Genomic DNA, 22,595 nt, shown 5'->3' with positions numbered 1-22,595 from the left:
GTGCATGTCTTTCTGTCTCTCTCTCTTTGCCTCTCTGTCTTTCCTCTGAATTTCTGGTTCTCCCTCCCCTCTCCCAGCCCGTCTGCCTGTCTCTGACCCCTTCTTGCCCGTCCCCATCACTCTCCATCCCTGCCCCTCACTCCCTCGCTCCTCTCCCTCTTTCCATCTCTGCCTCACAGCTCACCACCACTGTCTCTTCCTTCATCCTCAGGACTCACCCTGCACCCCATCTGACCACAGGATGCTGGAGCTGAGCCTGTCCTGGCTGGGGCTTGGGCCAGTGGCAGCCTCCCCGTGGCTGCTGCTGCTGCTGCTCGGGGCCTCCTGGCTCCTGGCCCGCGTCCTGGCCTGGATCTATGCCTTCTATGACAACTCTCGCCGCCTCCGATGTTTCCCGCAGCCCCCAAAACGCAACTGGTTCTTGGGTCACATGGGCCAGGTGAGTGTGAGCAGCAGGACAGATCCGGGGGATCAGGTTGGATGGACTTCATGAATAGGCCTCAGGGTTTGGGCTAGGGTCTAGGACATCAGAGAAGCCAGGGAGGCCAGGGAGCCCCCTCTTCCCTCCCTCCCTCATTCCTCTGCTCTGCCGTCGAGACCTTCCCCACATCCTGCCTTTCCAGCCCTAGCCTGCTTTGGGATCCATTTCCTGCCTGCCTTGCACACATTAGTGCACCTCTGAGTCCAGGCTGCATAGAACCTGGTCCCTTGGCCTCTCTAGTCTGCATGGTGGCCTTGAGACCTCCTCAAGGGTGTTGTCCAGGGTCTGCTCTGCATGTGGCCACTTTCCTGTGTCTTTTCATTCTGGGTTACAGCTTCCTTCCAGGAAACAGCTATCACCTCCCCATCCCCACCTATGGCGTAGAGCTACTCACCCCCTCCCCTTTCAGGTATCCCTCCCTCTTCTCTTACTCCCCGCCAACTAAGAGGTCCCACTGGTCTCCTTGCCCCATCTGGATAAAGTTGGTCAACCATTTCCTCTTTCAGAAGCCTTTTTAGACCTTCCTCTCCTCCACACCTGCCCACCTTGTACCCCAGACCTTGAACTTTCATTGGCCTTTCTCATGATAATTGAACAGTGAATTGTCCAGTTACTTATTAACCACCTCCCAATTTGATGATAGTTCTGGTGAGCAGACACTACATTGCCAAGTGCAGGGCTGGCATGCAAAATAAATGCTTGAGGACCTAGGTAATGAACTTTCCATCACCTCGCTCGGTCAAAGTCAAATGAATGGGTATCCAGCACCTTCTGCCTAGCAGCCCAGCTAAGAGATGAATGCAATTTTTCTTTCCTTCCTGGGATGAGAACTACAATTTGGGGGAGGACTTACTGCAAATTTGCTGTTTATTATGGCAACATTCAGAAGGGACATAGATTCTAAAGCCTGCAGGGAAGATTTCCCGAGATTCTGGGTCTTGAAATGGTCTCGGCCAAGTCTGGGGGAAGTAGGAATGTTACAGTTCTGCCGTCCCCTCTAACAGCTTGGCAGTGGGGTCTGGTCTTGGTCAGTCTTCCTTTCTCTAGCCTCTCTTTCTGTGTGACCTCAGATAAGTGACTCTTCCTCTCTAGACCAGTCTCAAGTGCTTTGAGTGCTCAGCTGGCCTTTGGTCAGAGGAAAGCAAGTCACAGAGGTGAAAGTGACTTATGTTCACTTGCCAGGAGCATCTGGGGGTGTTTGTCAGACTTGAATGGGGCATCCAGACGGGGAGGATTCTGAGGGTTTCACCAGAAGACAACCCTCTCTTCTACCCCCTTTGGGGAATATGGCCTCTGTTTCTTCTGTGTAAATGGTATGCCCATAAGTTAGACAGGATGCAGAGCCCAGCCAGCAGAGATTAGAGCTGCTCTCCTGATGGATAAACAGAGTTCACATCTGTCCCTTGCAGTATATCAGGACTGGAAGGTCCTAGATCTGCAGACCCTTCAGCATGCCAGGAACTGGAGGCTATGTAGATGGAACAGAATATGAAATAAAGTGAGAACAAACCCAGGGAGGAGTCCTGAGGCCACCCTGCTATCCACAAACCTCCCCAGTGGGCATCCCTTCTCCCCAATGAGCATCTCCTTCTATGGCCACCCCTTGGGGCTGAAATCACTCCCAGGTCAAGAAAAACTTGCCTTCTCAAGCCAAGGTCAGCCTCCCTGTGGGCAGAGAGCCTGTCTTTTCCTGTGCTCTGGGGTATATCCTTGGGACTTGGAAATGCTCCAGGACCCTCTCTCTCCCAGAGGGAAGGAGGAAGCAGAAGTTCCCTCCATCTGTGCAGAATCCCACACACTGTCCGCTGCAGTGGCTTCTTTAAAAGAGTGATGGCTGTTACCTTGCTTGCAGTACCCACCCACGGAGAAGGGCATGCGGGACTTCACCCAGCTGGTAGCCAAGTACCCCCAGGGATTTAGGATCTGCCTTGGCCCTGCCATTCCCATCATCATTTTCTGCCACCCTGACATGATCCGGACTGTCGCCAACGCCTCAGGTACCCATGCAGAGCTTGTGGTGGTGGGCTTCCAGCTCCTTCCTGCCAAGCTTCTATGGGGCCCCTACCAACCCCACTCCACTTCCCCTCGTCTCTCTCAGCCATCTTTCTCTTTCCTTCAAATATTCACCAATACCGTTCTCACTGCCTCTTCCCTCCTTCCAAAGCTGTCTCTACCCTACCCTGGTGTTCTGGGTGAAGGACACCCTTAGTCTTGAGGTCACATATCTGGTGTGGTAGGTCAGGACCTGGCCAGAGGAAGATGTTGGTCTGTGACAATGCAGAGAAGAAGCAAGGCTCTCTGCTGGGGCATGCTGGAAGGCTTCCTGGAGGTGGAGTTTCTGGAACTGGGTCTGGAGTGATGAGCAGAAATTTTTTCAAGCAGAGAGTAGAGGGATGTCATAGGCAACCATGGCCTCCCAGACCCCTTTCCAGGTCTGTCCTCATCCCACCCATCCCCTGTCCGAGAGCAACAAAGGCTTCTAGCTGGTGCAGGATCCGGGTTGCTATTTCCATGACATCTACCTCTCTGAAGGGTCAGTTTCTTTGACCCAATCCTGGGGCTTGACCACTTCCAGTTCAGTGCCCTCCTTCTCCAGTCCCCAGGAATCTTCCTGAGGAGACTCTACCACACCCTGGCTCCCTTCCTTTGTCCTCTGCCCCTCCCACCCTTCGACAGTCCAAGCAAGCTTGGCTCTGACACCAGAATGATGGGTGAGCCTTGGAAGCACCCTGGCTGCCTCTGGCTGCTGAAGTTATTTTTCATTGTTAGTAGTGGGGAAAAAAACCACCCTACTATGAACTTTGCCACAAAATCAATTGACTTTGAAGTCACTCTCCTTGAGGGTATATTCAGGCCTAGCTGGGCTCCAGATACTAAATAATGTCATCAGACATCTGTCTTCATCATTTAGTCCCGAGTTCATCTGTGATGGCTTCCTTCTCATCCTGGTTAAGATGAAGCCCAGAAGCTCAGTCCCCACAGAAAAGTCAGCTCATTCACAACATTTCTAGGAAAATGATAAGATTTCCTTTTATTTCCCTTGCCAGATTCATAGGACCAGTTCCTGCATCCGCAAGCCTCTGAGTGCCTGGTCTTGGAGGCACAGGGTCCTCTGAGCTATTGTTTTGGGATTCAGAGCAGTTTAATGGCTAAGAACTCAAGCTCTGTGTTTGGACAGACTTGGACTTCCACCTCAGGATTACTGTCTATGAGAATGTCGGCAAATTATTATGTAGAGCCAGAGTTTCTCCACCTGGAATATGGGGATGGAAGAGAAGTTGGATGAAAATGGTGTTTGGGGTCCAAACAGGGAAGTCCCCTTTCTAGCATGTATCCTTGCATGCATGCTGAGTCGCTTCAGTCATGTCCAACTCTGTGTGACCCCATGGACTGTAGCCCACCGGGCTTCTCTGTCTGTGGGATTCTCCAGGCAAGAATACTGGTGTGGGGGTGCCATGCCCTCCTCCAGGGGATCTTCCTGACCCAGGGATTGAACCCCTATCTCTTACATCTCCTGCATTGGCAGGTAGGTTCTTTACCACTAGCACCACTTGGAAGCCCATTCTGTACCCAACAGACCCCAGTTCATACAAAGTGCGGGAGGGACCCTGGGAAGAGACTGAGAACAGAGGAGCAGCTGCTAGAGGTGACCCACAGGTGCAGGTGTCAATCACTGCCTTGCCAGTCCTTGCCTCTGGCAGCCTAGAAGATTGTGAATTGGGTCCTTTTTGTTCCTCTCCAGATTTGGAACTAAGAGGAAGGTCTCCTGTACACACAGGGCCTGACCAGCACCTATGGGGATGTGTACTGCTAGTAGGTCGGCTCCTGGAATGTGATCATCCGCATCTTCCACGCCACCTGCATCAAGCCTGTGCTCTTTGCTCCAGGTAGATGCCTCCCTGGCCACAGCTTGCTTGTTGCCGTAGACAAAGTGTTACTTTCAGGTGTGTGAGTGACCAGGGTGCAAGCAGAGGGGGCCGCGGCAGAGATACCAACGTGTCTCTCTCACCTGGACCCCTCATCTGCCTGACCTCCAGACATGTCTACTCATGCCTAGGGCATGTCTGTGTGATGTGGGATGCATGGCCATGTCTGGTCAGGTTTATGTTTCTCCCTGAACTCTGGTTACAGCTATGAAACCTGATATGTGTTCACACCTGAGCTCAGAGATTCATATCTGAGGCTCAGCTGTGGCCAAAGATATCTGAGGCATGTTAGGGCCTGACTGGTTCTTCTCTGAGATTGTCTGATTCTCCTGCTGGTCATGTTTGGTCCACATTTGGGGTCTGTCTGAGGTCTGGGATTCAGGGTCACTCTGAGAAATGCCTGAGACCTTATGTGAGCCTCATCTGATGCAGGTTTTACGGTATGCTTGGGGCACCTGGTTCAGGTATGGTTCAGGTCATCAGTATATTCAAGTCCTGTCTGGAGCCTGCCTGGGGCACAATGAGGTCAGGTCAGATGGTCTTCAGGTCCATGGCAGAGTTGTTGGGTCATATCAGGTTGTGTCATTCATGTTGGGGCCATGTCAGGACACGTTAACACATATGGCCATGTCAGATGTCTCAGGAGAGGTCAGTACTGGGGCAGATGAGGTGTCCTTGGTCCCCATAATGATGTTTTGTAGAGTGCTGGGTTATGCCTGTGTCTTCATAACCTGTTGGACCATGTAGGAGCCATGTCAGGGAATGTTGGGGCATGTTGTGTCATGTTGGGGTGTGTCTAAGCACACAGAGTTGTGTCTATGGACTCTGCTTTGCTCTTTTCTGGTTTTCAGCCTGGTCTGGTCCCTGCCTTCTGTCATCTCTCTACCTGGCTTCTGGCTTCCTATGCTCTTGATCCCATTCCTGCTATGGAGGGCTCAGAAAGGGCAGATTCCTGGCTGGGATCCTCTATTCCACACAAAAAATCCTCCCCTCCCCCTCTCCCTGGCCCCTGATGGTCCTCTTTCATGTCAGCTGCTGCTGCACCCAAGGATGTGATCTTCTATGACTTTCTGAAGCCATGGCTGGGTGAGTAACTGTTTGTAAAGGGGGTTGGGGATGACCCTGGGGACCCAGGAGAAGGTCTTCCTTTGCCCACTCCCCATGGCTATCTCTGCTAGGGGATGGGCTCCTGCTGAGTGCTGGTGACAAGTGGAGCAGGCACCGTCGCATGCTGACACCTGCCTTCCACTTCAACATCCTGAAGCCCTATATGAAGATTTTCACCAAGAGCGCAGACATCATGCATGTGAGTCTCTTGAACCCAGGGTTCCAGCTGGAGTCTTGGGGACGATGGGGACTCAGAGATATTGTTTTGGAATTCTGCCTCTTCTGGGAAGCTTGAGTCCATTGTTCTTTCTTTCTGAGCCTCAGTTTCTTCAGCTCTACACTGTGATCCCTGCTTTGCAGGGGGTCGAGACATATGAAGCCATGTCTCTGGCACATAGTAGGTTTTAGTTTCTCTATTTCCACTAGGGAAGCCTTGAAATCTGGGAACACATTTGGTGATAATGATGCACACTGTGTAGTGGTTATTCCTGAGTAACAGCTTTGAAACAATAAGAGTTTAGTATTGACAGCAGGACTGTGAGTCAGTTGGCCAGTCCTTGTGGAGGTGGATGGGGCTGCCCGTGTATCTGTGATCAGCTGTGGGTCAGATAGGAAGCTTTGCTGAGCTGAAGTTCTGTGCTCTGTCACATTAAGAGCTCGGCTGACTGCAATTTGATCTAGGACGATCTCCCCTGGGGCAAATGGACTTCCTTTCATGACTGTCTTCCTTTAGAAGGTATCTGAGGCTTGTTCACATCACAGAAGCAGGGTTCCATCAGATTGAGAGGAACTGCAATGTCCCTTGGGATCTAGGTTTGGGATGAGCATCTCATCATTTTCAGCATGGTCTACTGGCCAAAACAAGTCCAGAAGCAGGTCATAAATGAAAGATGGTGAAATAGGCTCCATCTCATAATAGAAGCTTCTGAAAAATTACATTGAAAAGGCTTGGGATATATACATAGGGAAATGAAGGACTAGAAGGCAGGTTTCTGTGAAGTGTTTGGGATTTTTTCCTACATACAAGCTTCAAGTGAGCTTGCCACTGTTTCATGGATTCTGCCAGAATACATGAGATCCTGGGTCAGAGACAAAGGACAGTTTCTTACTTTTGGCACAGCAAACAGCATGTGCTTCTAGTTGATTGCATTCTTCCTCCATGTCACCAAATCCCATGTAGATGCCACAAGTGGACTTTGATTGCTGCCTGTTCATGTAGCATGCTGTATTACTGGGGGTAGGAGTATAGGTTTAGGGACTCTGAATTTTATAGAATTAGGAGGAAGCTTGATATTTGTCCATGGGGAGACATAACCTCACCTCTCAAGGTTGTTGCCTATAAATATAACTCTGCAAAATGGTTAAGTTAAAGAATGTAGAGGTCTTGCAATTTTTTTTTTTTTTTTTGCATACCCAACATTAAAGGGCAGGGTTACTCAGGGTTCATGTAAGACTACTTCTTTCAACATAGGGGACATTTTCTTAATCAATTTATCAAAATAAGCAGGAAGAAAGTTAACATTTGCTCTGTACCCACTTTATGCATTGTTACCACAGGATACAAAGATGTTGGAAGCAGAGCCAGGATTTAAAAAACCCAGATCTCCTGACTCCTAGCCATGGAGACTTAATGTCCTAACAGTAACAACTTTCACTCCCACCCAAGCCTGGTTCTTCCTGGAAAGGGGAGTCCAGGCCCAGGATGCAGGATCTGGGGGAGTCCATCCAAGTGGTTCAGACTGAGGAGAGGCTCAGAGAAACCAGCTTTCAGCCCTAACACTGTTCCCTTCTCTGTCCAGGCCAAGTGGCAGCGTCTGATCACAGAAGGCCACACCCATCTGGACATGTTTGAACACATCAGTCTCATGACCCTGGACAGTTTGCAGAAATGCGTCTTCAGTTATGACAGCAATTGCCAAGAGTGAGTCTTGGCCAAGGGCCTGGGACCATGAGACATAGACCCAAAGGAATAGATGAGGGAGGGGAGACTGACTAGGACAATCAGAAGGGACTTCCTGGAGGAGGTGGGTCAGATCTGGAAATTGAACAACAGCAAGGGAAAGGAGGAGATATCCTTTTTTACCTCTTTTTTAAAATATAAATTTATTTATTTTAGTTGGAGGCTAATTACTTTACAATATTGTATTGGTTTTGCAATACATTGACATGAATCCACCATGGGTGTACATATGTTCCTTATTCTGAACACCCTCCCACCTCCCTCCCCATCCCATCCCTCTGGGTCATCACAGTGTACCAGGCCCAAGCATCCTGTATCATGCATCAAACCTGGACTAGCGATTCGTTTCACATATGATAATATACATGTTTCAATGCCATTCTCCCATTTCATCCCACTCTTGCCCTCTCCCACAGAGTCCAAAAGACTGTTCTATACATCTTTGTCTCTTTTGCTGTCTCACATACAGGGTTATTGTTACCATCTTTCTAAATAACGTGTATTTGCGTTATTGTACTGTATTGGTGTTTCTCTTTCTGGCTTACTTCACTCTGTACAATAGGCTCCAGTTTCATCCACCTCATTAGAACTGATTCAAATGCATTCTTTTTAACGTCTGAGTAATATTCCATTGTGTATATGTACCACAGCTTTCTTATCCATTTGTCTGCTGATGGACATTCTAGGTTGCTTCAATGTCCTGGCTGTTATACACAGTGCTGTGATGAACATTGGGGTACACATGTCTCTTTCAGTTCTGGTTTCCTCAGTGTGTATGCCCAGCAGCGGGATTGCTGTGGGTTTCTATTTCCAGGTTTTTAAGGAATTTCCACACTGTTCTCCATAGTGGCTGTACTAGTTTGCATTCTCACCAACAGAGTAAGAGGGTTCCCTTTTCTCCACACCCTCTCCAGCATTTATTGCTTGTAGACTTTTGGATCGCAGCCATTCTGACTGGCGTGAAATGGTACCTCATTGGGGTTTTGATTTGCATTTCTCTGATAATGAGTGATGTTGAGCGTCTTTTCATGTCTGTTACCCATCTGTATGTCTTCTTTGGAGAAATGTCTGTTTAGTTCTTTGACCCATTTTTTGATTGGGTTGTTTATTTTTCTGGAATTGAGCTATAGGAGTTGCTTGTATATTTTTGAGATTAATTCTTTGTCAGTTGCTTCATTTGCTATTATTTTCTCCCATTCTGAAGGCTGTATTTTCACCTTGCTTATAGTTTCCTTTGTTGTGCAGAAGTTTTTAACTTTAATGAGGTCCCATTTGTTTATTTTTGCTTTTATCTCCAATATTCTGGGAGGTGGGTCATAAAGGATCCTGCTGTGATTTATGTGGGAGAGTGTTTTGCTTTGTTCTCCCCTAGGAGTTTTATAGTTTCTGGTCTTATGTTTAGATCTTTAATCCATTTTGAGTTTATTTTTGTGTATCGTGTTAGAAAGTGATCTAGTTTGATTCTTTTACAAGGGGTTGACCAGTTTTTCCAGCACCACTTGTTAAAGAGATTGTCTTTTCTCCATTGTATATTCTTGTCTCCTTTGTCAAAGATAACGTCTCCATAGGTATGTTGACTTATCTCTGGGCTTTCTATTTTGTTCCAATGATCTATATTTCTGTCTTTGTGCCAGCACCATACTGTCTTGATGACTGTGGCTTTGTAGTAGAGCCTGAAGTCCGGCAGGTTGATTCCTCCAGTTCCATTCTTCTTTCTCAAGATTGCTTTGGCTACTCGAGGTTTTTTGTATTTCCATACAAATGGTGAAATTATTTGTTCTAGCTCTGTGAAAAATACCGTTGGTAGCTTGATAGGGATTGCATTGAATCTATAGATTGCTTTGGGTAGTATACTCAGTTTCACTATATTGATTCTTCCAATCCATGAACACGGTATATTTTCCCATCTATTTGTGTCCTTTTTGATTTCTTTCATCAGTGTTTTATAGTTTTCTATATATAGATCTTTTGTTTATTTAGGTAGATATATACCTAAGTATTTTATTCTTTTCATTGCAATGGTGAATGGAATTGTTTCCTTAATTTCTCTTTCTTTTTTCTCATTATTAGTGTATAGAAATGCAAGGGATTTCTGTGTGTTGATTTTATATCCTGCAACTTTACTATATTCATTGATTAGCTCTAGTAATTTTCTGGCAGAGTGTTTTGGGTTTTCCCTGTAGAGGATCATGTCATCTGCAAACAGTGAGAGTTTTACTTCTTTTCCAATATGGATTCCTTTTATTCCCTTTTCTACTCTGATTGCTGTGGCCAAAACTTCCAAAACTATGTTGAATAGTAGTGGTGAGAGTGGGCACCCTTGTCTTGTTCCTGACTTTAGGGGACATGCTTTCAATTTTTCACCATTGAGGATAATGTTTGCTGAGTGTTTGTCATATATAGCTTTTATTATGTTGAGGTGTGTTCCTTCTATTCCTACTTTCTGGAGGGTTTTTATCATAAATGGATGGTGAATTTTGAAAAGGTTTTCTCTGCATCTATTGAGATAATCATATGGTTTTCATCTTTCAATTTGTTAATCTGGTATATTACATTGATTAATTTGAGGATATTGAAGAATCCTTGCATCCCTGGGATAAAGCCACTTGGTCATGATGAATATGATTTTTTTTTTTTTTTGCTAGTGGTTCTCTGTTTATTTATAGTATTTTGCTCCAGCCAATCCCACAAACTACATATTTGATAATAAATGAATATGGAGATCTTTTTAATATGTTATTGGATTCTGTTTGCTAGAATTTTGATAAGGATCTTTGCATCTATGTTCATCAGTGATATTGGCCTGTAGTTTTCTTTTTTTGTGACATCTTTGTCTGATTTTGGTATTAGGGTGATGGTGGCCTCATAGAATGAGTTTGGAAGTTTACCTTCCTCTGCAATTTTCTGGAAGAGTTTGAGTAGGATAGGTGTTAGCTCTTCCTTAATTTTTGGTAGAATTCAGCTGTGAAGCCGTCTGGTCCTGGGCTTTTGTTTCCTGGAAGATTTCTGATTATAGTTTCAATTTCTGTGCTTGTGATGGGTCTGTTAAAATTTTCTATTTCTTCCTGGTTCAGTTTTCTAAGATTTTTTCCATTTCTTCCAAGTTGTCCGTTTTATTGGCATCTGGTTGCTGATAGTAATCTCTTATGATCCTTTGTATTTCTGTGTTGTCTGTTGTGATCTCTCCATTTTAATTTCTAATTTTATTGATTTGATTTTTCTCCCTTTGTGTCTTGATGAGTCTGGCTAATGGTTTGTCAATTTTATTTATCTTCTCAAAGAACAAGCTTTTGGGTTTGTTGATTTTTGCTATGGTCTCTTTTGTTTCTTTTGCATTTATTTCTGTCCTAATTTTTAAAAATATAAATTTATTTATTTTATTTGGAGGTTAATTACTTTACAATATTCTATTGGTTTTGCCATACATCAACATGAATCAGCCACAGGTATACACGTGTTCCCCATCCTGAACGCCCCTCCCTCCAATCCTGGCGTTCTTCATTTCTTCCTTTTGTAGTTGCTTTAGGTGTAGAGTTAGGTTATTTATTTGACTTTTTTCTTGTTTCTTGAGGTATGCCTGTATTGCTATAAACCTTCCCCTTAGCACTGCTTTTACAGTGTCCCACAGGTTTTGGGTTGTTGTGTTTTCATTTTCATTCATTTCTATGCATATTTTGATTTCTTTTTTGATTTCTTCTGTTATTTGTTGGTTATTAGCAGGGTGTTGTTCAGCTTCCATATGTTGGAATTTTTAATAGTTTTTCTCCTGTTATTGACATCTAATCTTAATGCATTGTGGTCAGAAAAGATGCTTGAAATGATTTCAGTTTTTTGGAATTCACCGAGGCTAGATTTATGGCCCAGGATGTGATCTATCCTGGAGAAGGTTTCGTGTGAACTTGAGAAAAAGGTGAAATTCACTGTTTGGGGGTGAAATGTCCTATAGATATCAATTAGGTCTAACTGGTCTAATGTATTATTTAAAGTTTGTGTTTCCTTGTTAATTCTCTGTTTAGTTGATCTATCCCTGGGTGTGGGTGGGGTATTAAAGTCTCCCACTATTATTGTGTTATTGTTAATTTCCCCTTTCATACTTGTTACCATTTGTCTTACATATTGCGGTGCTCCTATGTTGGGTGCACATATATTTATAATTGTATATCACTTCTTGGATTGATCCTCTGATCATTAGGTAGTGTCCTTTTTTGTCTTTTCACAGATTTTGTTTTAAAGTCTATTTTATCTGATAAGAGTATTGCTACTCCTGCTTTCTTTTGGTCTCTATTTGCATGGGATATCTTTTTCCAGCCCTTCCCTTTCAGTCTGTATGTGTCCCTTGTTTTGAGCTGGGTCTCTTGTAGACAACATATACAAGGGTCTTGTTTTTGTATCCATTCAGCCAGTCTTTGTCTCTTGGTTGGGGCATTCAACCCATTTACATTTAAGGTAATTATTGATAAGTATGATCCCGTTGCCATTTACTTTATTGTTTTGGGTTTGAGTATATACACCCTTTCTGTATTTCCTGTCTAGAGAAGATCCTTTAGCATTTGTTGGAGAGCTGGTTTGGTGGTGCTGAATTCCCTCAGTTTTTGCTTGTCTGTAAAGCTTTTGATTTCTCCTTCATATTTGAATGAGATCCTTGCTGGGTACAGTAATCTGGGCTGTAGGTTATTTTCTTTCATCACTTTAAGTGTGTCCTGCCATTCCCTCCTGGCCTGAAGCGTTTCTATTGAAAGATCAGCTGTTATCCTTATGGGAATCCCCTTGTGTGTTATTTGTTGTTTTTCCCCTGCTGCTTTTAATATTTGTTCTTTGTGTTTGATCTTTGTTAATTTGATTAATATGTGCCCTGGGGTGTTTTACCTTGGGTTTATCCTGTTTGGGACTCTCTGGGTTTCTTGGATTTAGGTGGCTATTTCCTTCCCCATTTTAGGGAATTTTTCAACTATTATCTCCTCAAGTATTTTCTCATGGTCTTTCTTTTTGTCTTCTTCCTCTGGGACTCCTTTGATTTGGATGTTTGAGCATTTAACATCTAGAGGTCTCTGAGACTGTCCTCATTTCTTTTAATTCATTTTTCTTTTTTCCTCTCTGTTTCATTTATTTCCACCATTCTATCTTCTACCTCACTTATCCTATCTTCTGCTTCCATTATTCTACTGTTGTTTCCCTCCAGATTGTTTTTGATCTCATTTATTGCATTATTCATTATATATTGACTCTTTTTTATTTCTTCTATGTCCTTGTTAAACCTTTCTTGCATCTTTTCAATCCTTTCCTCTGCTCTATTTATCTGTAACTCCATTTTGTTTTCAATATATTGGATCATTTTCACTATCATTATTCTTAATTCTTTATCAGGTAGATTCCCTATCTCTTTCTCTTTTGTTTGGTTTTGTAGGCATTTATACTGTTCCTTTACCTGCTGGTATTTCTCTGCCTTTTCATCTTGTTTATATTTCTGTTTTAGGGTGGCCTTTCCATATTCTGGCAGTTTCTGGAGTTCTGTTTATAGTAGAGTTTCCTTACTGTGGGTGGGGTTGGACCAGTGGCTTGTCATGGTTTCCTGGTTAGGGAAGCTTGTGTCGGTGTTCTGGTGGTTGGAGCTGGATTTCTTCTCTCTGGAGTGCAATGAAATGTCCAGTAATGAGTTATGAGATGTCAATGGGTTTGGTGTGACTTTGGGCAGCCTGTATATTGAGGCTCAGGGCTATGTTCCTGTGTTGCTGGAGAATTTGCGTGGTATGTCTTGCTCTGGAACTTGTTGGCCCTTGGGTGGTGCTTGGTTTCAGTGTTGGTATGGAGGCATGTGATGAGCTCCTATTGAGTAATGTTCCCTGGAGTCAGGAGTTCTCTGGTGTTTTCAGGATTCAGACTTAAGCCTCCTGCCTCTGGTTTTCAGTCTTATTCTTACAGTAGCCTCAAGACTTCTCCATCTATACAGCACCAATGATCAAACATCTAAGTTAAAGATGAAAAGTTTCTCCACAGTGAGGGACACCCAGAGAGGTTCACAGAGTTACATGAGGAAGAGAAGAGGGAGGAGAGAGATAGAGGTGACCAGGAGGAGAAGAGGGGGAATCAAATAGGACGAGAGTGAGCTAGCCAGTAATCAGTGAGCTAGCCAGTTCCCTATGTGCTCTCCACAGTGTGGATCCCTCAGAGATGTTCACGGAGTTACACAGAGAAGAGAAGAGAAGAGAAGAGGGAGGAAGGAGACAGAGGTGGCCAGGAGATAAAAGGGGGAATCAAAAGGTGAGAGATAGATCCAGCCAATAATCAGTTCCCTAAGTGTTCTCCACAGCCCAGAACACACCAAGAGATTCAAAGTTGAGTAGAGAAGAGAAGGGGGAGGGAGGAGGTAGAGGCGACCTGGTGGAGAAAAAGGAAAGTCCAAAGGGGGAGAGAGCAGTCAAGCCAGTAATCTCGCTCCCAAGTCAAAATGGGTACTGAAGATTGGGTTCTTAAAGGTACAAAATTGATTAGAAATACCAAAAAGCAAAGATTAAAAATCTAGAGTAGAGGTTGTATTCTCAAAAATACAATATTAAAGAAAAAAACAAAGCCATAAAAAATATAAAATATATATGTATGAAGTTTGCTTTTAAAAATAGAGTTTTTTGTGCAAAGTAACAGTAGGTTATAAAAATGAAAATTAAAAGAGTAATAGAGGACTTAAAAATAAAAAAATTTTAACTTAAAGAATGATAATAGTATAGATATATCTAGGACTTTCTCTGGTGTTGTTGTGGACAGTGTGGGGTCAGTTCATTTTCAGATAGTTCCTTGATCCAGCTTATACTTCTCAGGATCTATAGGCCCCTTCCTATGTAGTTGGTGCTAACTACAGGGTTTTAATCTACTGGACCTTCCACTTTCAAGGCAGTTCCCTCTGTTTGATTTAGCTTCTTCTGTTTGATGGTCTCGTCAGTGCCTAATTTCCACCCTGACACAAGGGGGTGGTGGTGGACACTTTTTAAGGCTCACTTGTTCAGTCGTGCTGTGGGGAGGGAGGAACACTGCAAACAAATAACACTGGCATGTGCTCACAGTGTCCTGGCCACACTGGGTTTGCCCCCACTCACAGCGTGTGTGCTTTCCCTGTCTACACTGCTGAGGCTCTAGGTTGCTCTGCCAGGAACTGTCTGAGGCTGGCCCTGGGTTGTATGCACTTCCCCGGTCTAAGCTGCTCAGGTTCAGGTAATCGGGTGCTCCACAAAGGCATGGACTTGTTTGGGCCTGCGTTTTGTGCCCTTCCCAGGTCCGAGCAGGTCAGGTGACCAGGTGCTTGGCAAGCATGGTTGCTGTGACTTATCGCCTCCCCCATCCCTGCTGCTCAGTTTTCTTGGTGTACAATGGGCACACCTTCTCAGGTGTGCTGTGTGTCTCTTCTGGGGAGCTGATCTCTGGCTGTGACCCTCCCGGCAGATGTCAACCATCCAGAATCCCAAGAAGTCTTGGTTATCAATGAAGCCTGCTTGCAGTTGGGTAGATGACGCCTCTCTGGGGCCACAATTGCCCCCTTCTGGCTCCGGCTGCCCTTGCCTGTCTGTCTCCAGCGGGGGATGGCCCGGTCTGCAGCCAGCTAGCTCTGCTCAGTCCTTTGTTCTGTGAGTGGGCCTGGCGGTGTCTTAGGTTAGGGCTTTTCGTGAGATAGCTATCCCACAGTCTCGTTTGCTATCTCAAGTTAGTTCCCTCAGATTGCCCTTGGGGCATTCAGGCCCAGTCTTTACCCTAAGCAATGCAGCCCATGCCTTCCTGCCCAGCCCCTGCTTGCTAGAGGTGGATGCGGGCGTCTGCGCTGCTTCTTTGCTGGGAGTTACCATTGGGCATGTATCTGTGGGTTTTGATTATTTATTTATTTATTTTTCCCCCCAGTTATGTTGCCCTCTGAGGTTCCAAGGCTCACCACAGACTTGCCAGTGAGAGCGTTTTCTGGTGTTTGGAAACTTCTCTCTTTTTAAAGATTCCTTTCCCGGGATGGATCTCCTCTGTCCCTACCTCTTCTGTCTCTCTTTTTATCTTTTATATACTTTTTCCTGCCTCCTTTCGAAGACAATGGGCTGCTTTTCTGGGTGCCTGATGTCCTCTGCCAGGATTCAGAAGTTGTTTTGTGGAATTTACTCAGCATTCAAATATTCTTTTGATGAATTTGTGGGGGAGAAAGTGGTCTCCCCATCCTATTCCTCCGCCATCTTAGGATCCTCCTCCCACTTCCAGAGATATCCTTTTAGGTAGGTAGAATTGCTTGGAAAGTGAGGTCGCTCAGCCGTCTCTGACTCTTTACGACCCCGTGGACTGTAGCCCACCAGGCTCTTCCATCCATGGGATTCTCCAGGCAAGAATAATGGAGTGGGTTGCCATATCCTTCTCCAGGGGATCTTCCCGACCCAGGGATTGAACCTAGGTCTCCTGCATTGCAGGCAAACGCTTTAACCTCTGAGCCACCAGGGAAGCCCTTGATAAAAACTAGCAGGCTAAAATGAGCAAAGTTTGTGCAATAGTGAGGAGACACCTTGGAAATAAGTTTGGAGGAATGGGCTGGGTTATATCTTAAAACCTTCTGAAACCAAACAAAAAGGATAGGAACTTTATTCTGAGGTTTTCAGAGAGCCAAGGAAGATATTTGAGCACAAGAAGGTCACGGTCAAAGTTGAGCTTGGAAGATGTCCAAGAGATCATTTGTCAGACGACTCAAGGCCAACTGTGATAGGCACAACACCATTCAACTGTGTTGACACTGGAAGTAAGGAGCGTAGGGAAGCTGTTATCCCCATTGATCAGCTGGGCAAGGTTGAGGGTCTGAACTGAGTGGACAGTGTGGGGAAGGAGAGGGGAACAGAAACAGGGTGAGAAAGGAGAGAAGCCTGATGTCTAAGCTGTGCTCTAGGTGCCTGGGACATGGAGGCAGCTCACGGAGATGGGATGTGGGTTGAGAGGAGTTTGAAGAGTCACATCTCCTGGCTCATCCCTACACTGTATCTGTGAACCATCTGTTTCTGGAGCTGCAGCTTCCTGAAGGGAGGTAGCCCGCAGCTTCTGGGCTTCCTGTATTTTAAGTGGTGGCTTCCCTTCATGCTCTCATCCTTCAGGAAGCCCAGTGAATATATTGCCACCGTCTTGGAGCTCAGTGCACTTGTGGCAAAGCGGAACCAGCAGATCTTCTTGCACATGGACTCTCTGTACTTCCTCACCCCAGACTGGTGGCGCTTCCGCAGGGCCTGCCGCCTGGTACACGACTTCACAGATGCAGTCATTCAGGAGCGGCGCCACACCCTTCCCAGTGAGGGTACTGATGATTTCCTCAAGGCCAAGGCGAAGACCAAGACTTTGGACTTCATCGATGTGCTTCTGTTGACCAAGGTGGGTTCCTCTGGGATCTGAGTTTAGGAAGTAAAATGGACTTTGATCTGATCAGAGAACCTAAATAAGATACAGAGGGTACTGGGGAGTCATAGAAGGTGCTTGAGGAAGGGAAGTATGGGTCAGATAAAAGTTTTACAGATGATTGTGTGGAATACTGTCTGCAGGGACTGCTAAAACTGTCAAGGGCCTGAGATTTTAGTCTATTTCAAAGTTGATAAGTTAATCTCTCTCTCTGTGTATTGTATGTATGCAGAACCTTGGATCAGAGCAAAGCATTAATTTCAGTAGTCAGAGTAGAACTTAGCTCTGGTTCTCCATTTGCAAATTCCTTTGAGGGCACCATGATGCTTTTATCTGTACGTGCAGCCATGCTGGCATCACAGCAGAATTACCTCCAGATTTTGAAATTTGGAACCCATACAGGACAGCTAATACTTCTGCCCCTTCTTCCCTATAGTGGGTAGGGAAAGGTATATGGATAGGCATAAGAAGACAGAGAAAGAGAGGGAGAGAGGAGAGAAGAAAAGAGAGAGATTGTTTGGAGCTTAAATAAATCATCTTTGGTGAGAAAGCAGTCTATGATTTTATAGGTTTAATACCCATTCCCTATCTCTAGGATAAAAAGATCTTTGGATTTAATCACCGAGCCTGTGAGCAGATGTCTTTGGGGACAATGCTCAATCTCTAGCTTACAAAACAAGTTGCTAGTTGATGATCCTGCAACCCAGGTGGACATTAACTTTTTTTCTCCAAAATCCCTTATCATGTCAAAACATAAAAATACTAATGGATCATTGATTCCTATCACCAGGCACAACATAGGAGGCAAAGAAATAGAGACATCTGGAGTGGGCATAAGAGGTCTAGGAGTTCAGAGTGGGCTTGGGTTTCTGGATATATGATGGAGATTCAGAGGTTGTTGCAGTTTAGGCTCAGGGACTATGAGCTAGTGTGATTCTGGGGATTTTGCTTTCTCTCCAGGATGAAGATGGGAAGGGATTATCAGACGAAGATATCCGGGCTGAAGCTGACACCTTCATGTTTGAGGGTGAGAGTCCCAGTATGGGACTACTTAGAAGGCTGGGTCTCTCTACTCCAGGATGTTGCCAAGGGGACCTTGGACCACTCAACCCCTCCCCATCCTCCCTATGGGAGGGTATTGTCCACTCTCTGGTGCTGAAGTAGCCCAGAGATCCAAACCTTTCTGGATATTCCTCAGGCCATGACACCACAGCTAGTGGTCTCTCCTGGGTCCTATACAACCTTGCAAAGCACCCAGAATACCAGGAGCGCTGCCGACAAGAAGTGCAAGACCTTCTGAGGGACCGTGAGTCTAAAGAGATTGAGTGGTGAGTGCAAGTCCTCATGGTGTGCTCCTGAACCCCTCGCATTGACTCTGTTTCCTGGCTGAGGATAAGGGAAATTTTGTGTGGATCTTGTCGTTGTTACTTAGTGGGAATAGTAGGAAAGCTCAGAAGCTGGATCTGTTACTCAGCATGGATAGCAGGGCAAAGTTTTCTGGCTTTGGGGACAGAAACTTGGATTTCTGAGATAACTGGTGACAATGTGGGAGGGCAGATGTTGCTACTTAGCACATATTCAGTATGTGAACTTCCCCTCTACTCTGTTACCTTTCTCTCTAAAAATCACATGTTTTCACACATCTTCACTCCATGAGTGTTTGCTGACCTCCTGCCCCTTTTATCCTCATATTATTTAGTCCAGGATTCACATAGAACCCTTAGGGACTAAAGTCATTCACCACTTGTCCAGGGATACCCGCATCTTCCTCCATCCAGTCCCCATTCAACAAACACTGGTACACTGCCTCCCTCTTCTCAGTTCTATGATATCTCCAATTCTTCTAAGTCCCATTCTGTGTCTTGGAGACTCAGGAAGGACCAGACCCAGTCTTGCCTTCCAGGACCTCTCAGCCTGGTGAGGAATAGTCCCAGGTCAGAACACTTCCAGTGTAGATGGCCAGGGAGGGGTTTTGATTTAGAGAGGAAAATCAAAGTTGGAAAAAATGTCCTCAACTTAGATCTTCCAAGATGAGCAGTAGATATTTTGAGGTGCATTTGAGGTGCTCTATGGTCAAGAAATAGCCTGGCCAAAATGAAGAGATGGAGAGTAAGAGGGTGTAGGGGAGAAGGGAAGTGAGAGGCAGGAGGGAGGGAGGGGTTTGATTTGTACATGTGACTGACTGTGTAAGGTAGATTAATTAATAATATCAACACACACTACTCCAGAGTGTGGAGTGGATAACCAATTTTGGATATTAAAATAATATAGTTTAACTATAGTCTGAGATTTTAGCATGGAGACCATATGCACATTTTGTTAAATTAACCTTTGAATACTCTCGTTGCTATGGTGAGTCATATATTCTACCTGGATGGAGAAACATCTATATGTTCATGTGGCATACAGACACTACCATTTCTTGCTACATTTAAACCAGGTATTTGATATCATCACCATCTTTTCTATTATTTCTCATAGGAAAGTTAATAATGTATGGATATAAATTTCTTGCCCAGTGAGCATGGTAACACTACATATAGAGTGTCATATCAATAGGAAAAATAAAGCCTGTTTCATAAAAGCTCTTGTAACAACTGGAGCGCTAGATGGAAAAAATGAATCCAACCTCTTTCTCGTCTTATATGAACGTAACATCGACATGAATCAAAGACATAAAATATAAAATAAATGAATCTTAAAGGCTCCAGAGGGCTTCCCAGGTGGCACAGTGGTGAAGAATCCACCTGCCAATGCAAGAGATGCAGGAGACATGGGTTCTGTCTCTGGGTGGAGAAGATCCCCTGGAGCAGAAAATGGTGACCCACTCTAGTATTCCTGCCTGGAGAATCCCATGGACAGAGGAACCTGGCGGGCTACTGTTCATGAGGTCGCAAAGAGTAGGACACGACTGAGTGACTGAGCATGCACAGGCACAAAGGCTCTAGAGGAAGCCATGGGAAATTATTTGTAGTTCTGCAGAAGAGAAGGCCCTATTCTTGATGCAAGTCCAGGAGCTGTACAAGAAGACACTGATATACCGTTACATGAAAAAGATACAGACCAGGGTGTACATTATACAGCATGCTATGAACACTATATAACTTTTAAAATGCAATACACTCTCCCTGGAAGGATACATAAAACAAAGTTACTTAGGGAAACAGTGAGGAGGGGAAATGAGTGTTGGGCTATAAGAGTGTGTAGTTTTCTAATTTTGAACTAGTTAACTGTACCATTTATTAAGAATTTAAATCACTACACAAAATGAAGAGGATTAGGGAAAAAACTCAGTCCCCCTTACTGGATCTTGTCTTCAAAGTGTATAGAAGTTTTCTAGTGAATTCTCTTATTTTCTAAATATAAAATCGCTATCTACCAAAAATGACACATTTACCCCCACATTCAAATGATATTTCTCTCCTCCCTGCCCCCATCTAGTTGCATTAACTAATGTCTGTAGTGCAGTAATAAATAAGAGTAAAAATTGAATCTGTTTCTTTTGCTTCTTACTTATCTACCTTTTGATTTTGTTCTTGATGTAAAGAATAATATATTTTTATACAAGTTTTTGAATATTTTTATGGCTGGATTTTGGGTATGTTGCTCAGAAAAGATTCTGAAAACATCAGACTCAATTTTGTCTGGTTCTTCTGTGATACTGCTTTTCTTTCTATCTTTATAACATTTAATTGAGGGACAAGGGACAAAGAAAAAGCTGTATCATTTATGTATATGACTTAATGAGTTTGGAGATATTGGATCCATCTGTGATTTTGTTCTGGGCAGAGAGGATCTTATGGGGCACCAGGAGGGCTGGTGGTGTGTCTCTTTTTGCTCCCTGGATAATTGTCTGGGGGTTACTTAGGGACGACCTGGCCCAGTTGCCCTTCCTGACCATGTGCATCAAGGAGAGTCTGCGATTGCACCCCCCAGTCACGGCCATCTCTCGCCGCTATACCCAGGACACTTTGCTTCCAGATGGCCGGGTCATCCCCAAAGGTACTCACAATGACTAGGGGAGGAGCTTCCTGGTGAGAAAGAGGGGCCAATGAGGCAGTGAGGACCTAGTTCTGCTGCCCTCTCTTGTTCCACAGGTGTTATCTGCCTCATCAATATTGTTGGGACCCACCACAACCCATCTGTGTGGCCAGACCCTGAGGTGATGCCTCCCCCACGCCATACCTCCATCATCCCTGTCCATTCCCATTGAGAGGCCCGGGGGAGACTACAGAATTCTGGTTGGCAAATCAGACATCACCTCCCTCCCATTATACACACATCTGCTTCTCCAAGGAAGCAGATCCTTGGGAGATCCCACCCAATAGCCTTGTCTTGTCTTGCCCCCAGGTCTATGACCCCTTCCGCTTCGAGCCAGAAAACATCAAGGGGAGGTCACCTCTGGCTTTTATTCCCTTCTCAGTGGGACCCAGGTGAGGGTAGTGGGCATCTGAGGTAGGGATGGGATGGCGTGTTGGGGGTTCTGGGACTGAGATTCCAGACATGACTCTCTGGCAGGGGAGTGGGAAAAATGAAGATGGTCAGAGTTTTGGCTCTCCTTCCCTCCCCTCCCCTGGAAGTTATAGGAAAGTGTTTGGGGAATGATAGTGGGTCCAAGGAGGGGGTCTACATTGTGCTGGGAGTCCTGTTTCCCTGCCTGCTGGTCTGTGTCCCTGACTGGGTTTTCAGTCAGGCTCAGATAGTCAAGCCTATGTAGGGGTCTCAGGCAACGTTCGTATTCTCTATCACCGTGGGTGGGGGTGGGAGTTGTGAGCTAGATTCTAGGAGCGATGGGGCCTGGATAAAGGTTCCCAGCACAGTCAGAGACCTCACTCTGGCCCGCAGGAACTGCATCGGGCAGACGTTTGCCATGACGGAGATGAAGGTGATCCTGGCGCTCACGCTACTGCGCTTCCGCGTCCTGCCGGGTGAGGAGCCTCGCCGGAAGCCAGAGCTGATCCTGCGTGCGGAGGGCGGACTTTGGCTGCGGGTGGAGCCTCTGAGCGCAGGCCAGCAATGACACAGCAGCCCCTTCTCTCCTGGAATCCTCCCCCAGTCTAGCCACCTCCCTGAAAATTCCCAGGAATAAAAATTATGTGGTCACTCTCATCAAGAGCCAGCAGGGGCGCTTGGTACTTTCTAGGTTCAACAGGACCGGCGTGGCTGTGAACTTGGGAGATAGGAGGAATGTGTGTGGGAGGGAACACTGATGTGGTAGCTGGAGCTCCAGCCTGAGTCATGAGGGTAAGACTACTCGTTAGGGAAGGTTGACCACAGAGCTTGATGCAGCCAGGGTCAGATTCACTCCCTGCTATTGTACTACCAAGGTCACCATCCCAGTCTGCCATTTACTAGCTGTTTTGTTTGGGGGAAATCGTTTCTCTCTCAAAGCCTCATTTTATATTACATAATAGAAGCCACGTCATTGCACTGTTGTGGAGACTGAATAAACAAGCATGTGCAAAGTGACTGACTCAATATCTTGTAAGCATCAGTACTCAATAAAAGTTCATTTCCTCCTTTGTTTATGCATCAGTTTCTCAAATTAAAATGGTTCAAAGTCATACAAGTCATATTTAAGTTTTGAGACAGGTGGAAAACTATCAGTAGAAGAGTCAGAAAGTAAAAAAAGAATCCCCATAGTTACATCTATTACACAGTTGCCAGGGGCTTTAATGTGAAGCTGACGTGAAGTTAGATACTGAAAAAACAACTTTTTTCCTTCACAGAG

General features: G+C 45.2%; 1 protein-coding gene across 1 annotated transcript; it reads left to right on the top strand.

The window, feature by feature from the left end:
• Positions 1–216: 216 nt before the first annotated feature.
• LOC138086075 (cytochrome P450 4F2-like) lies at positions 217–22,347 on the top strand. Its single transcript, XM_068980855.1, has 12 exons — positions 217–439; positions 2,334–2,478; positions 5,440–5,493; positions 5,586–5,713; positions 7,314–7,435; positions 16,570–16,840; positions 17,825–17,891; positions 18,063–18,192; positions 20,733–20,866; positions 20,962–21,026; positions 21,215–21,297; positions 21,710–22,347. Exons 1-12 carry the CDS (start codon positions 242–244, stop codon positions 21,882–21,884), a joined length of 1,572 nt encoding a protein of 523 aa, XP_068836956.1. The 5' UTR covers positions 217–241; the 3' UTR covers positions 21,885–22,347.
• Positions 22,348–22,595: the final 248 nt, after the last annotated feature.

The sequence above is a fragment of the Capricornis sumatraensis genome, chromosome 9, assembly GCF_032405125.1.
Source record: "Capricornis sumatraensis isolate serow.1 chromosome 9, serow.2, whole genome shotgun sequence".
In the NCBI taxonomy this organism is placed as follows: Eukaryota; Metazoa; Chordata; class Mammalia; order Artiodactyla; family Bovidae; genus Capricornis; species Capricornis sumatraensis.
This window is presented reverse-complemented; position numbering and strand designations above follow the sequence as displayed.